At 31.1% G+C, this 16,190-nt stretch overlaps 3 protein-coding genes across 7 annotated transcripts; 1 reads left to right on the plus strand and 2 right to left on the minus strand.

Moving 5' to 3' along the window:
- Positions 1-948: 948 nt before the first annotated feature.
- On the plus strand, positions 949-4,191 carry LOC117214473 (lysosomal aspartic protease). Its single transcript, XM_033460610.1, has 7 exons — positions 949-1,158; positions 1,711-1,958; positions 2,547-2,665; positions 2,916-3,115; positions 3,200-3,322; positions 3,397-3,643; positions 3,759-4,191. Exons 1-7 carry the CDS (start codon positions 1,097-1,099, stop codon positions 3,918-3,920), a joined length of 1,161 nt encoding a protein of 386 aa, XP_033316501.1. The 5' UTR covers positions 949-1,096; the 3' UTR covers positions 3,921-4,191.
- Positions 4,192-4,840: 649 nt separating this feature from the next.
- On the minus strand, positions 4,841-6,149 carry LOC117214288 (ubiquinone biosynthesis O-methyltransferase, mitochondrial). The gene is made up of 4 exons (XM_033460268.1): positions 5,935-6,149; positions 5,329-5,821; positions 5,061-5,241; positions 4,841-4,981 (listed from the first exon to the last, which is right to left on the minus strand). Exons 1-4 carry the CDS (start codon positions 6,057-6,059, stop codon positions 4,857-4,859), a joined length of 924 nt encoding a protein of 307 aa, XP_033316159.1. The 5' UTR covers positions 6,060-6,149; the 3' UTR covers positions 4,841-4,856.
- Positions 6,150-8,610: 2,461 nt separating this feature from the next.
- On the minus strand, positions 8,611-14,162 carry LOC117214214 (DNA replication ATP-dependent helicase/nuclease DNA2). 5 transcript variants are annotated; one of them, XM_033460116.1, is made up of 15 exons: positions 14,021-14,162; positions 13,570-13,630; positions 12,882-13,434; positions 12,547-12,811; positions 12,302-12,479; positions 11,956-12,241; positions 11,462-11,872; positions 11,145-11,387; positions 10,932-11,078; positions 10,466-10,856; positions 10,038-10,231; positions 9,605-9,797; positions 9,343-9,546; positions 9,098-9,280; positions 8,611-9,026 (listed from the first exon to the last, which is right to left on the minus strand). In XM_033460116.1, the coding sequence occupies exons 1-15, from the start codon at positions 14,126-14,128 to the stop codon at positions 8,820-8,822; spliced, it is 3,624 nt and encodes a 1,207-aa protein (XP_033316007.1). In that variant the 5' UTR covers positions 14,129-14,162; the 3' UTR covers positions 8,611-8,819. The 5 variants fall into 5 exon arrangements, with proteins under 5 accessions (XP_033316007.1, XP_033316006.1, XP_033316005.1 ...); XM_033460115.1 differs by having other exon boundaries at positions 14,003-14,162; XM_033460114.1 differs by having other exon boundaries at positions 12,882-13,630.
- Between the last annotated feature and the right edge of the window lie 2,028 nt (positions 14,163-16,190).

Consider the following 16,190-nt stretch of genomic DNA (forward strand, 5'->3'; position numbering starts at 1 on the left):
TATCGACGGAGACATGCACGACACGCGAAAATGTTATTATAATACCCTTGCAAAGCTAAATTACAGACAATTTGCCAGTCGATATCAATAATGTCAATAAATAACGTGTTTGTAAATGAAAAGTATTTGTCTTTGCTATTTATTTTCGATCGTACGAGATGGAAAACGTATCAAATCCCTGATCACACAAAAAATTTTCAATATTCCTAATGATTTGATTGCAGACTTTTATGCAAATTCATATCTTTGAGAATATAATTAAAAGTGTAAAACCTCACTAGAAAATTGTTTTACTTGTTAAGTATTATAGAAGGCATTATAATCTGGATATTTTATACGTGCATTCTATGCAATTTGGCACTTTTAAATTTCCTGTAAATGCATAAAATTCCACAGTTTATTGATGATTTTATGTACACAAAAGTTATTTAAATTTGTTAACATAAAAATATAATGCCTTTTGATTCCAAACAAATTTTTTTAAACTGAATAACTAGGTTCATTACAAGGTGGCGCTGGGTCGAAACGAATTAAATTATTACTTTCCTCACAAGGTAGCGCCACAACGAAGACACATAATACATTCACTAACATAATCCTACTTCATATACATACACGCCACTTAAGCGCGATATCTTTCTTCAAGTAGTTCGTTTTATGTATTTGCAAGTATTCAATCAGCTGACTATGACAACAGGGACGTATCTACAGCTTAACAATTTCTTCAAATTTTCGATTTTTCTGTGATGCTATATTTCAATGAATATCTATGAAAATTTTTACTGTAAAGTATATACTGTGAATATATGTAGTCTTGAGTTATTTATATAAACTTTTTACTTATTATATTTAAACTAACTTTATGTATCAATATACGTGATATTGGCATGCGTCTGCTGGTCCAAGATGCGCACGCGCAATAAGTTCCCGATAATCTCGGAGAATCCTTTATTAAGGGAGGCTTTCACTCGATGATACATCAGTGTTGTTCTTGCCAGTAGTGTTACGCAGAAAATTCGGGAAAAAGGAACTTCCTTTTCTGAACTTTGTTTGATAAGATTCCTATTTCAAACAAGAGTTAGAAGCTTGTTTGAAAATGTACCGTGCCGCTTTGTGCCTTTGTGCTTGCATAGCACTAGCCAATGCTGATTTGCAGAGGTAAATATAACAATTTTTTTTAAACAAAGAACATGACTTTCTATAATTCGCTCAGTTATTGTATTGTTTATCATACACCGAGGCAAATTTTTAAATAATTTAATAATCGTCACATATTCCTCCAATTGTACTTTTTTGTATAAAATGAATAATCATTTTCGAAATGTATTTGATGTGTGATGTTTTGTAAGTATAGCTTCAATGATTTTCATAAATTGGCTTTCTGTGGTCTTCTTTTATCCCCCTAAAGAGGATACATTTCTATCCTCTTTTTTATTCTAGTATCATTGCACATTGTTTTTCATATTCTTGAACATTAAAAATTTATCGGAATCAGAATCTCCCTTATACTTTAATACATACTTAGGTTATATATCAATATAAAGGTTTTTCAAAAAATAAAGAATTATTATTTAATGATAAATTGCTATTTATTTTTATATAAAATTTTGTTGCAAAAATTTGTTTGCGGGAGACTACAATGTTTCTTTATAGACTTAATTAGGAATTGCTAATGTAGATTTCAAAAATATATTTTTTGTTTCTTTCAAGAATTACTCTGCATAAGATGGACAGTGTTAGGAAACAATTCAAAGAATATAACACTGAAGTATACCAAGCACACATGGTGCAAGGAGGTTTCCCTCAGCCAGAACCCCTTTCCAACTATCTGGATGCTCAATATTATGGTGTCATTAGCATTGGAACTCCCTCACAAGATTTCAAAGTAATCTTTGATACTGGTTCCTCAAACCTCTGGGTTCCTTCCCAGAAGTGTCATCTTACCAATATCGCTTGCAGTGAGTATATTGTCAAAACTTATAAAAACTTCAAAGATCTTTTGTTTCACTTTTGTAATTCATAATTTATTTATATGAATTATATAAGCTATGGCGTATGATAGATCATAACTTAAAAATATTATGAAAATTATATATATAAAACTGAAAGTTTAACTTGTAGGTTAAATGATAAAGAAACAGTAATAATAATATTGAGTAATTTATAAATTATTATTACTACTAACAGATTTTAGATATCTAAAAAGAATGGATATGATAGTACTGTAACATAATATATCAGCATTATGAAGTGCAACTTTATCTCTGAGATAATGATAGTACTACACTTCAAGTATTTATAAATTAATTGCGAAATCAAAAACTCTTCTGTACGATTAAGATCAAATTATCTCTTTTTATAATAATGCTATCACTATCATTAGCACAATTAAGATTTTATCTTTTAGATAATAATACTACTACATATAGAATGTTTATAAATCAGTAACAGAATTAAAAACTTTTTTATGTGACTAAGATAGTGTTATCTCTTTTAAATTTGTTGTTTTTTTTAAATTTAACACAAATACCATATATTTTTTTCAGAGTTGCATCATAAATATGATAATACCAAATCGTCCACGTACAAGAAGAATGGTACTGATTTTGCCATCCGTTATGGCTCTGGAAGTCTCTCTGGGTATCTGTCTACTGATGTTGTGAATGTAAGTATTTACATGCAGATAACAGAGTATTTATTCTTTTCTTACAACTATTGATTTTGCTTCCCACGATTTTCCAACCATTATCTATAAATAACTAAAAAATATATCGCCTAATCATGTGACTTAATTTCCTTCTAACTTTCTATATCCTCACATATTTTTTTGTGAATATTTACGTCTATCACTCAGCTGCATGTAATCAAATTAATCGAATTAAAAGAGGAAGTTAATTGAAGAATGTTTGATACAGGTTGCTGGATTGAAAGTCTCTGATCAGACTTTCGCTGAAGCTTTGAGCGAACCGGGAATGGCTTTCGTCGCCGCTAAGTTCGATGGTATCTTGGGTATGGCCTACTCTAGAATTGCTGTCGATGGCGTAACACCTGTCTTTTACAACATGGTCAAACAAGGATTGGTACCTCAGCCCGTTTTCAGTTTCTACCTGAACAGGTATCGTAAAGTAAATCAGAAATTATTCAAAATGTCACAGAGGAAAATGAAAAAATAAAAATCTTATTTATTAATTCATCTCAGAAACCCTGACGACAAAGCTGGTGGAGAATTGATCTTGGGAGGTTCGGATCCAAATCATTATGAAGGTCCATTCACCTATGTACCAGTTGACAGAAAAGGATACTGGCAATTCAGGATGGACGGGTATTTATTAAATTTGTGAAAATAACTTTCGTAGTCCTAGAGAACAATGTGATTAACGATAATACGAATTTTAGAATCAAAGTAGGATCCCAACATTTGGCAATCTGCCAAAAAGGATGCGAAGCCATTGCTGACACAGGTACCTCCCTCATCGCTGGACCAGTCAAAGAAGTCGAAGCCATCAACAGTGCTATTGGTGCTACTAATATTGCAGCTGGAGAAGCCATGGTAGACTGCAATTCCATTCCTAACTTGCCTACAATTAATTTTGTATTGGGTGGCCGATCTTTCCCTCTAACTGGAAAGGACTATGTCTTGAAGGTAAGATAAATATCTTTTAATCTAAATATCTATCAAGTATTACAAGAAAACTTCATGATATAAAGAATTTCAACTTTGAAATGATTTAATAATGGTCTTGCTTTTTCTATCAAAGGTTACACAATTTGGCAAGACTGTCTGCCTCAGCGGATTCATGGGAATGGACATTCCTGAGCCAAACGGCCCACTATGGATCTTGGGAGACGTTTTCATCGGTCGTTATTATACCGAATTCGATATGGGAAATAACCGTGTCGGTTTTGCAAAGGCAAAATAGGTTTATCTAATGTGATATGTTAAGATAAGCTTTTAAAGTATATACTTTTTCTTATATATCCATTTTAGCGTCATATTATGTTTATACGTCTTCTGTAATATTTCCAATAATTTCTCTGCTTATCGTCTGTATAATATGTATTATAGCCTTACGAGATAAAAATAAATGTAATAAATGCGTCGTCATGAACATAAATAATATGCAAAACCTGCCTTATAACAAAAGGTATAATATTTTACGGAGACGAAAATAATAAATCTTTTTCATATTACTCCTTGCGTTTTTTCTCCATTAACGGTCAATAATGACCACTAAAATCCGAACATCCGCAAAAATATTATCTATACATATAACAAGACAGTAGAAAGATTGTGTCTATAAATTAAACAAAAAAAAAAAAAAATAAAATAGTCATCCAGAAGCAGCTCATAATCTCGATCTGTCCTGCAGAAGCTGAGAAATAGCCTGGAATCTGAATTATATACACTCCCATGTTTGGTAGATATTAAACAACGATGGTTTATGTCGTGTTTGTCCTAAAATATAGCTCTTTTATAAGCAGTCCACGCGAATAAAGTCATAGGTAAAAATTAGTGAATTATAATTTATGTATACACATATGAAATATTTGAAGGTGCAAAAGCGCACACAGTGTATATAACGCAAAAATATAAAAATGATACAAATTCTTATTCAAGCCTCATTCTTTTAGGTCAGGTATAGTTTTTAGATATATCACAAAGTATAATATAATAGTAATAATAATAATAGTGCCATATATCAATATATAAATTACAATATATACATACGTATATAAAATACTGAACTAACCCCAATAAGTATATAAATACCAACATATAAAAGTATATATAATATAATATAATAAACAATAAATAATATATAAATAATAATGCATGAAAGAATAGAATATGTCATTTATTTCTCTTCTTTTCTCTTTACCGCGTGAAGTGCATAATTTATCGCTGTTGAGGCCCTCCAAGACCACTCTCTTTTCAAAGGATTGTAAAATAGTCCATGAATCAATTTTGTCTTGCTACCACCTAAAAAAGGGTCAAAGCTTTAATTGATAGAAGTTTGTAAAACAAACCCCCTTAATATTATCAATGAAAGATAATATACATGTTTCTAATATGGACTGCATTTCGGCAGGAGTGACAAATTTATTCCAATCATGGGTGCCCTTTGGTATTAGCTTTAAAATATGTTCAGCTGTGATTATGCCTCCAAGCCAGGAAGATAACGTTTTATTAAAAGTTGTAAGAAATATTGATCCTCCAGATTTTAAAGCACTTACACAGCACTGTGAAAAGCACAAAAGTATAGTCATATATACATAATCTTACTCATATTATATTAACTTTTTCTTCTTTATAAAAAAAAGTTATACCTTTAAAAATAATTCCTTATTATTTACATGTTCTATAACTTCTGAAGCAACAACAGCATCGAATACTCCTTTATTAATCAATGCAAAATCTTCAATAGTTGTCTGAACATAGTTTAATTTTCCATCTAAACTAGGATCCAAAGCAGCATGTCCTTTTGCAACCGTTATTAACTCTGAAGAAACATCAATCCCAGTCACGTTTGCTCCTGTTCTAGCTAAAGATTCCGAATATAATCCTCCACCACAACCAACATCCAATATTTTAATCCCTTCTAATGGCAAATAAGGGCATTTTATTTTGAATCCTGTATTTGCTAGACCATCTCGAACAAATTGTACTCTAAGAGGATTTAACGAATGCAAAGCATGCATTTCACCATTAGTGTCCCACCATCTACTGCCCATTTTAGAATGAAACTCTACTGTTGCAGGATCAACTGTTGATCTTTTTACTGGATCACATTTTTTTAACTGTTCGGTATGTTCAGATAACCTGAAGTTATGAATCAATGTTTGAATTGTAATGAATCATGAAAAAATATTAATGAACAATGAACTTTTGTTTTAATATACATATCAAAAATATCAAACATATAATTTAGTTACCGGTTTCGAAAAGTAGAGCCGGTGGATATCAGCCGTAAAGGAGTAACTTTTGTGGTTCTCATGATTGGTATTCTATAAAAATCATAATAAAGAATTTTGAGAGTGCGAGGTAACTTTGAAGACATGTAGAAACAAATGAAGTGTAGAAGAGTGAACAACGTAACTCCAAACTCGTTCCACTGAAAATGTACAAAATGACAACATGCCACATGTACGTTTACTTATAAACAAAACATTACACGCGCCATCTATGAGTTACTGATAAAACTAGAGTTAGTTATAGGCGAAAACAAAAAGGGAGTTTAGTATCACCGGTCCACTATTGCACACGACATTTATCCCCTCCCCCTCCCCCTCATCCCGCCCCTCCGCAAAGTTACACAGCACCCAAAAAGTAGACTACCGAAGCATCCTGTTTTGCGACCAAGTTTTCAGGACAGAAAAACAACTAAAAACAAAATCACATAAAAGCTCCGCTCCCCAGCGGCTTAAATCCAAAGAATATACTAAAACACAAAAAATGTAAAACGCCGACACATAACATAGTATGGCTAGGTCATACCGTCGCGTATCGGTACTTTTGCCTAACATATCTTATCAAAATTCATAATTTATTGTGAATACCCAAATGTATTAAAATATATCTTGGTCTAATAAACGTTATTTAAATAAATAGCACACGACATTTATATACTTGAAAATTACCACTTGATTGAAAGACTGCTCGACTTTTTTCAAGTCCACCCAAATGTTTGAGTTGCCTGATACCAAACGGTTCAAAAGATTCTCTCTCTTTCTTTTCGGCTCTTTCCAACTTGAGCCAGACCGCTCGACATTTTCTGAACGTGCCAAGATAGCACCAGGTTATAATATGTTGTTTAAACAAATGGATTTTTAAAAAATTTGCTTATACAATCATATTCCTCGCTCAAAAAAGACCACCCATTGACATCATTTCTCCATTTGTTAGTTTTTGAAATATTTTAGAAAGTACTTTAAATATCTTTTTAGTTATGCGATTAACTTCTAATGAATTTTGAGCGTCCTGCTGCATCTTGCTTTCTTATTTGTCATTCTTGTATTCGATATACATATTTATAACAGAACGATTAAAATCAAGTTTATATGTAATCAGTCAATTTGCAGAAAATGATCATTAAGAACGAAAAATATCGAATGAAGTGAAAAAGAGGTCATGATACCTGTAAAAATGCAAATAGTGACATTGTATAATGATTATTTTTCAAATATACAGGGTCATTGGTAACTGGTGGTACAAGCGGAAAGGAGGTGATTCTACGCGAAAAAAGAGGTCGAAAATATAGAATAAAAATTTTTCGTTTGAGGCTTTGTTTTCGAGAAAATCGACTTTGAATTTTCGCTCGGTACGCGTGCATTTTATCACGTCTCGTTATAACGGATCTCACTGTAGATCGTTGTCTCGATGGAAAAATTAAAAAAAAAAAAAATTTTTTTTATTCTATATTTTCGACTTCTTTTTTCGCGTAGAATCACCCTCTTTCCGCTTGTACCACCAATTACCAATGACCCTGTATAAACGCTTCGCGATAGTGACCAGTGACATTAAACTCCTTTTGTATTCTCACCTATAACTCACACTAGTTCTAGCAGCAACAATCATAGATGGGGCATATAATGTTTCGATTGCGTAGTATGTGTACATGTGACTATGTTGCCATTTTCCATAGAGTTCCGAATTGCGTTGTTACACTTGTATTACACATCTTATCACGTTGACATATAATTTTTCAACAATTAGCTATCGACGATAATGGTAGCAGTAACGACCATAATTTTCATTTATTTTTAATCAATGTCGAATATTGCGTCATTGGAAAAAATATTGAATATTGTGGCGTTGTGATATCAATAGTTATACAAAGAACATGTTTGAAGAAATTGCAGGAATGTTTTATTTCGGGAAAAAATAACACACAGAAGAAGAAAAGCTAGTTAAAAAAATTAAAGATAATTTTATTGTAAGAACTATCTTAATTGTTTTAGACCTTTTTGTATGCAGCAGCTCACGAATATATCTGAACCTGCATTGAAACTTCTCAAAAAACTATATAACTTTTTAGATTAAATGTCTATTGTAACCATTAATTGCGATTGTGTGTAAGTTATTTATAAATACATATAGTATAATATATATATTATACATTATTGCATTATATATGTTATAAATATTATACTATATATTACTTACATAATATAATTTATAATATATATTATAAGATATTTTAATTGTAATCTTCAATCATTGATCTTCAATTGCATTAGATATTATTCTAATCTGGAGTAGATACAAGCTTTTTTCATTAGACAGACATTGATTCCTAATGAAATTCATGCATTTGCTTATATTACAATCTGATTAATTAAAAAGATTACTGATTATTTAGCGAATAACATTAAGTTTCAAAAAATGAATTGGACAATATGTAAATAAACCGATTGTACATCTTATTGAACCATTAAATATCTTGAAATCATTATCTTATCATGATATCTAATACTCTTGATATAGTATCTATATTTATAATTAAAATAACACATTATTTGTTATCTCAATTGATTTCCGTTAAGGTCAATAACTTTATGTATGATCGAAGATGTTTGTTCTATAATCAAGGTAAACGTAAAAACAATAAGTTTCTAATCAAACACATATCTTAATTATCAACTCTTCATGATACATGTATAAAATAAAATAATACATCAAACATTCCACGTAGACATAAAATCTTATTAAAATTGAAATATCATCCATATTCATGCAGCTTCCTTTTATAAATCAACAAATTTTTTTATGCAATTCTTCGCCGTAACAAATTTGTCGTACAAAAAGGTAATAAAATATATTACAAAATACGTAGAAGATTTTTCCAGCAAAACCCATTATAGCTATTATCTAAATCTATTATATTTTTATTTTCAATTAAATAAAATAATTTTTTGAAGGCCGAATATTGAGATATCGTTCTCTTATCCGCTACGACAATTAACTTATGCTTTGCTCTAGTTATAGCCACAGTTAATCGTCGGTGGTCCCCTAGTACTTCTAAATCCTATGTTTAAAAAATATTAATTAGACCATTATTTTTAACTTATATAAATCTATTAAACTTAAATATGTTACCTCTCTTATATCACTAAAGTTAGTTATACTTTTAGCACATGAATAAATTATGATCTCTTTATCGCGTCCTTGATATTGATCAACAGTATTTATCTCTATATCTTCTGCAACAACTTTTTTCAATAAACTAACGTGCGCTCTAAATGGCGCAATAATGCCAATATTTTCAAGTTTCGCATTCACCTAAATTATTCCAATATAAATTTACTATAAAAGTGGCTAATTTAAATGTTATTCAATGTCACCTTTAAAAATGTTTTCACTAGTTTAGACACTATAACAGCTTCCCAAATGTTTGAGTTTACTTCGTCGCTATCTAGATATCCTTTTTCACTTAAGTTATAGTTTTCTTTTAATTTATTGGTACATCCTGTGTTTAATACGATTATGGAGTCACTTATGTCAGATGATAATGCCTTCTGTATCCATTCTTCTTCTTTTGTTAAAACCTGAAATATAATCTTATTAGCTTACAAATATAACATTGAAAGGTGTTTTATTTATTACATTTACTTCTTTGGATGGTGTAACGAAAGTAGCATTCTCTATAGAAGTATCACCTGCTTCTAACATGTCATTATATGTAAGCTTATTTGCTAAGTACATTATACTTTTATTCATTCTATACTGTTTTGTTAGCTTAATAGTATTATTTTCGCTATCCAACCGAGCAAATAAGGATTCATCTGCACCAAGTTTTCTGTGAAAAGAAGATTATTACAATTTTATAATGAATAAGGAGCATAAAAATATTTTCTTTGTAATCATTATGTGTACATGTATTTATGTGGATTTATATTTTTATTGAATGCAACTAAAAGAAAGAGCCTAAGCAGAGATTTGTTTTTATGCATTTCTACATCTTTAAATGTCTCATAAATGCATAAAAATTCGAAGCCTAATTATAATATAATACATTCAAAAGTATTTTGATAGATACCTGGCTAACTTGTTCTTAATAATTGGAGGCAATTGATCAGGATCTCCTACAAGAATAAATTTCTTTGCACTGTATAAAGGACGTAATACAGTTGGTTGCAACACCTGCGTGCTTTCATCCACGATACATACGTCAAACGTACGTCTTCCAAGAAGTGCATGATGGGCTCCATAACAAGTTACACCGATAATATTCTATAAAATTATAAAGATAGCTAATAAAATTAATTACAATAGGAATCACCATATCTCTAGTGCTATATGAATACCTCTAATGCTACAAAAAGAAAAATTCTTTTTTAAATAAAATTATTTACAAAATACTACCCCTAGGTAAATTTTAAAACTTTTTCCTATTACCATAATCCTAGAGGTATTCAGGATGATAATTTTATTATAGAAAATATCATGTTTAGAAATAGTTCATACTTTACTAGAATACACCGTCTCTAAGTTACTCGGTGTATTACAATTTGCTGTAGCGTATGCTTCACTTTTATGTCTTAAAGATGGATGGGTCGATGATCCTAATCTCAGGAAGTCAATATCCTTGTGTAACAGTTTCAATAAAATATTGTCTACAGCACTATTTGTATGTGAAGTAATTAACACAGAATGCCCTAGTTTATGCAGGACTTCTACTAGAGCAACTAGTGTCTGTGTTTTTCCTGTACCTGGCATTCCCTTAATTAAAAGATATTCTTTCGCAGATATTGCCATTAAAACTGCTCTTTGCTGAATTTTATTTAAATTTTGTAATATCCTTGCACTTGCCTTTATGATCGGATATGGCAAACCTTTTTCAAAACATGCTGGTTTCCTGATAAAAAGACAAGTTCAACAAAAAAAGATATAAAGATTTATAAAAAGATATAAAGATAAAAATTCTACGAACTTGTCTATCACAATATCTCGTAATTTCTCGCAAATTTCACTGTCACTCATTAGACCTCCTACGTTCGCAAGATTGCCGGAAAATAAGCTGGAAGACGAGTACTTATCTATGTGGAAAAATTCGTTTATATTGTACTTGGTAACATCTCTGAAATCAAATAGAAGATTATAATTCAACATAATGTTCAACAAAAAAACTTTCTTTTTTATGTACCTTTCTAATATTAACGTAATAGAATCTTCTTTCCTTTGTGCTATAAATCCTGCAGATAAATTTATCCTTGTATTTGTGCTGACTAAAACATATTCATTATCTGAAAATTCCATATATGGAATATTAATATTTGAGAATTGTGTGTCGAGATTTGAGCGAACAAAAGTATGTCTGTATTTTGTATCACAATCAGTAACTTTTCCTATCACTTTTAGATTACATATACAAGTTTTCTTTGCTTCCCTGGAGAAATGGAGTAATCAATTTAATTAAAAAGATCAATATAATTTTATAAAAATGATGATGCGGGTTTTTACCTTTTTTCTGGACTTAATGTCCATAGATATCTCGTTACATTATTACTCGACTGCGAACTTTCTTCCATCTGTAATAAAGAAATCCAATGCAACACATAATCGATATGACTAGGTTTGTATTTATCCAAGATTTTTTTCCCTAACTCCACTAGTGGGTTTGTCTCAGATAACTGTATACTTGAATCTTTGCTCAAGTACATACAGCATAATGTATTGTAAGTACACTTCGAACAGGCATTATGATGATTAATTGGCTCTGGTAAATCCAACATCTGCAAATCTGATTTAGAAGTTAGATTCGATAATTTTTCACTCGATTTGGGAACAAAATAACTAGCTAAGGAGTTCCTTAATAGTATCAAGTCTCTTTTTTCAGGATGACTACTATTAATCTCTTGTATATTATTCTCCCTGTAATAGAATGTATCAGTATTATAACTAATTATAACTAATTTAGTAAAACTTTAATATGCTCTGGTAAGTTGATGAGTTACCTAAGATAAAGTAAAAGACCTGTATCCGTATCTTGACCTGTAAGACTCATCATCATGATGTAAAGAATAACTTGCGCTCTGTGCTCCAAAGAAAATGAAGGCTTCCCTGTCTTAATTTCGAGCGGCATAATTTTTTGTTTACAATTTACTTTAACTTCTGCACTAATATCTATCTTTCCTTTTAGACCTAATTTAGGCAGCCAAATATTCTCTTCTATGTCCCGAATTTGAGCTATTCTACCTTTGAAGTTATTTTTTATATTACTTATACCTTGCTGCGTTTTATCTAAAATTTTTAATATTTTCAATAAAAAATAATAAATCGTGTATTATATATTTTACCTACCTTTCAAATAATGTTGGATAAATTCTCGTATTTTTGGGACATATGGGAGAATTTGCTGCCTACAGGTCTCCAAAGATATCTTGGATGCATAAAGTAAACTGCATGTGTCTGTGGTCTGCAATATGCTATTCATTAACATTGTAATATCGCTTACTTCACTAATGTTTCTTCTTATTGCCTGGAATATTAATACCTCATTTATAAAATCCTAGAAGAATTCAGAAAGAATGTTAAATTACACTTACGGTTTGCAATAATTCATGCACTAAACTTCCAATAACCAATGGTGTGGAATCTCCCATGAAAGGAGGCAGACTCTCCATCTTTCTAAACTTTTCACTTAAAACTGCCTTTCTTTTACAAAATAATGCACCAGATACTGTTGTCCCAGATATTAATGCATCTGGCTGAACAATAAGAAAGCCACTACTGTTATCTATAATCCATTGGTTGTTTTCTTTTCTAGCTTGAATAACAACAATGTCATCTTTTTGTACTTGAGCATCCTTCCTAAATTTCAATTCGAGGCATTGAATTAAATATTCTATTTTAAATATACTATTGTAATTGTGCTACTTACCAGAAACCTGAACATCTAACGGTTGTATCAGATGTTCCACAGTCTTCTTGGTTCACAGTTAACAATATGCTATTGTACTCCCTTTGTACATCAATAATTTTACATCTCTGCAAGGAATTAAAATTAATTTGGCTAGTATTTAAACACCATTCTTCCTCGAAACAATCTTTAAAATCATCTGTAAAAAATGACTCTATTTCCGAATGAATTCCTTCATGCTTTTTATCACCAAACACAGATTGTTTCATATGATCTGTTTTGTTCTCTTTTATCAGATGGTTATCAGGCTGAATCTCTTGTAATAGTGCTTTCTTTTCCATTATTTGTTTTTTGTTTGATTTACACGTTGTGCTTATATATTCATTGGTACCTATATTTTCCTTCAAATCATATTCTGTTATAAAAATGTCTTCAGATATAGTTTCATTTATAGCCATATCAGTATCGTTATTTTTACCAGAGCTATTGAATATATCAATTACATTGTCTTTATTTCCAATTGCAAGTCTTTGTTTTCTTGGAGTTTGATGTATGCTTTTTATGCTACATGCATCTGAAATATTATCACATTTTGCAATTTTAACTCGTGTTAAATCTGTATCTTTTGAAATCTTTCTCTTTCTTGGTGTTTCACGATTTACGGCATTGATTTCAATTGTACTATTCATTGTACTGCTATTACTTATACCTTTTGTAAAATAAACTGATATTTTCTTCTGAGAAAGTTTTGTGCCATTATTTGAGTAGCTCTATGAAAAAAAAAAATCACACTGATAAAACAAAGATGTTCATGAATTTTACATGTTTAGCGACCAAAAAGCGAAATAGTAAAGAAAAATTGTTGGATAAAAGCTGTATATTACTTTTGGTTTCGTTTACTGAAGGATAAATTTCAGGATGCAAATATGCACTGAATGCATATAAAAATATTCAAAATATAGTACTTGCTATATTTAATATACTTATTTATTTTTATTGCTTATTACTTGAATTTGCCACTAACAAATTTAAGTCATTTAGCTTATGGGATTTAATAGATAAAGTAATTCTTTACTTTTCTATCTTTTTAATTATATACATAAAAATATGAATATGCATAAATATCCATAAATATATATTACCTTAGCAGATTGACTTACTTTCTTCATTGTAAGTCTAATATTCAGATCTTTCGTTTTCAATGCAAGATTGTTCACAAAGATCAAACTCAAATAATGGATAATCTGCTCTAAACTCCGTAATATCATTCATCATCAATTCGCGCGCAATTTCTACTAAGGAATTAGGAATCATAGAATCATGCAATTACAAGAGGAGATATGGAAACGTATTCTATAGTGACTAGAGGAACTATACACATAGGGAATTTAGAAACATACTTTATTTTTTAAAGAAATATAACATAAAAACGAAAAAATGATATTTGTTGTACAGAATAAAGAAAGTGTTTAATAATGAAAATGCCTACTAATATTTCAATCTATAGTAAAATTTATGTATAATTATTATGCATACTATCAGAATATATAACTATATAGTTGTAGTAGCTATATAGTAACTATATAGTTATTCAGGGTGGTTGGTAACTGGTGGTACAAGCGGAAAGGGGGTGATTCTACGCGAAAAAAGAAGTCGAAAATATAGAATAAAAATTTTTCGTTTGAGGCTTTGTTTTCGAGAAAATCGACTTTGAATTTTCGCTCGGTACGCGTGCACTTTATCACGTCTCGTTATAACGGATCTCACTGCAGATCGTTGTCTCGATTGACGTTATGTTGATAAACACTTCCAATGTGACCGAAGTGTTTTCCTACCTATTAACTTACTATCCGACTTTTATCGCTATCCACTATCAGTACCTATTAGTCTACCACCATGTCTACATACAGCAATCGGGAATATACGGACATGATACTTTCGTTAGGTGTGTGTGGTGGTAACGCATCAGCCGCAGCTGATTATTACAGACACCGGTATCCCAATCGTCGACATCCTGACAGACGTGTTATTCAAAGAGCAAAACGAACCCTCGGCGAATATGGTTCTTTTGAAAAACTTAGACGACATGGTGGTCGTCGACGACGCGTTAGTATAAATGTTGAAGAGCAAATAGTAAAGGACGTTTTGGAACATCCTGACATAAGTGCAAGAAAACTTTCTTTGCGGTATAATCTTAGTTGCTTCACGATTCTTCGAATTTTACACGAAAACAACTTACATGCTTATCATATCACCAGAGGACTCATGCCTCATGATAAGATTTCGCGAAAGGCATTTTGTCATTGGTTGCTTCAACAGCATACCAACGATGCAGAATTTCTGTTAAAAATTTTATGGACGGATGAAGCGAAATTTACAAGAGACGGCATGTTCAATGTCCATAACATGCATAATTGGCAAAATGAAAATCCTCACTCTATTCTTGAAACACATTTTCAAGTAAGATGGAACGTAAACGTCTGGGCTGGCATAATCGGACATCTAATTATTGGGCCATATTTTTTCGAAGGAAATGTAACGTCAGCAGCATATTTCGATTTCTTACAAAACAAACTACCGGAATTATTAGAAGATGTACCGCTGAGAACTAGAGGAAATTTAATTTTTCAACAAGACGATGCACCGCCACATTTTAGTCGTCATGTGAGAGATTTTTTAAACCAACATTACCAAGGCTGGATTGGTCGTGCTGGAACAATAGCTTGGCCACCACGCTCTCCTGACTTAACTCCGCTTGACTTTTATTTATGGAGCAATATTAAATCAATTGTCTATTCTGAAGAAATCGCAAGTTGCGAGCAATTGAAAGAAAAGATTATTGTAGCCTTTCATACTTTAAAACAATCGAATACGTTAGAAAGTGTTCATAGAAATTTAATTAGAAGAGCAGAAGTATGTGTTCGGCAGAATGGGCAGCATTTTCAGCAATTTTTGTAATAATAAACTTTATGATTACTTCATATTATTTCATTATGTATTCCTAATTTTCCATTACGGCAAAAACAAACTTAAACTGCGATAATATCTATCGAGACAACGATCTACAGTGAGATCCGTTATAACGAGACGTGATAAAGTGCACGCGTACCAAGCGAAAATTCAAAGTCGATTTTCTCGAAAACAAAGCCTCGAACGAAAAATGTTTATTCTATATTTTCGACTTCTTTTTTCGCGTAGAATCACCCCCTTTCCGCTTGTACCACAAGTTACCAACCACCCTGTATAGCTGATACAGATATTATATTTGCATAAATATTTGAAATTCAAATAATTAACTACATAACATGTAATTATATTCAGGATGTGTAA

This window comes from Bombus bifarius, unplaced genomic scaffold (assembly GCF_011952205.1).
Source record: "Bombus bifarius isolate JDL3187 unplaced genomic scaffold, Bbif_JDL3187 scf7180000009200, whole genome shotgun sequence".
Taxonomy (NCBI): domain Eukaryota; kingdom Metazoa; phylum Arthropoda; class Insecta; order Hymenoptera; family Apidae; genus Bombus; species Bombus bifarius.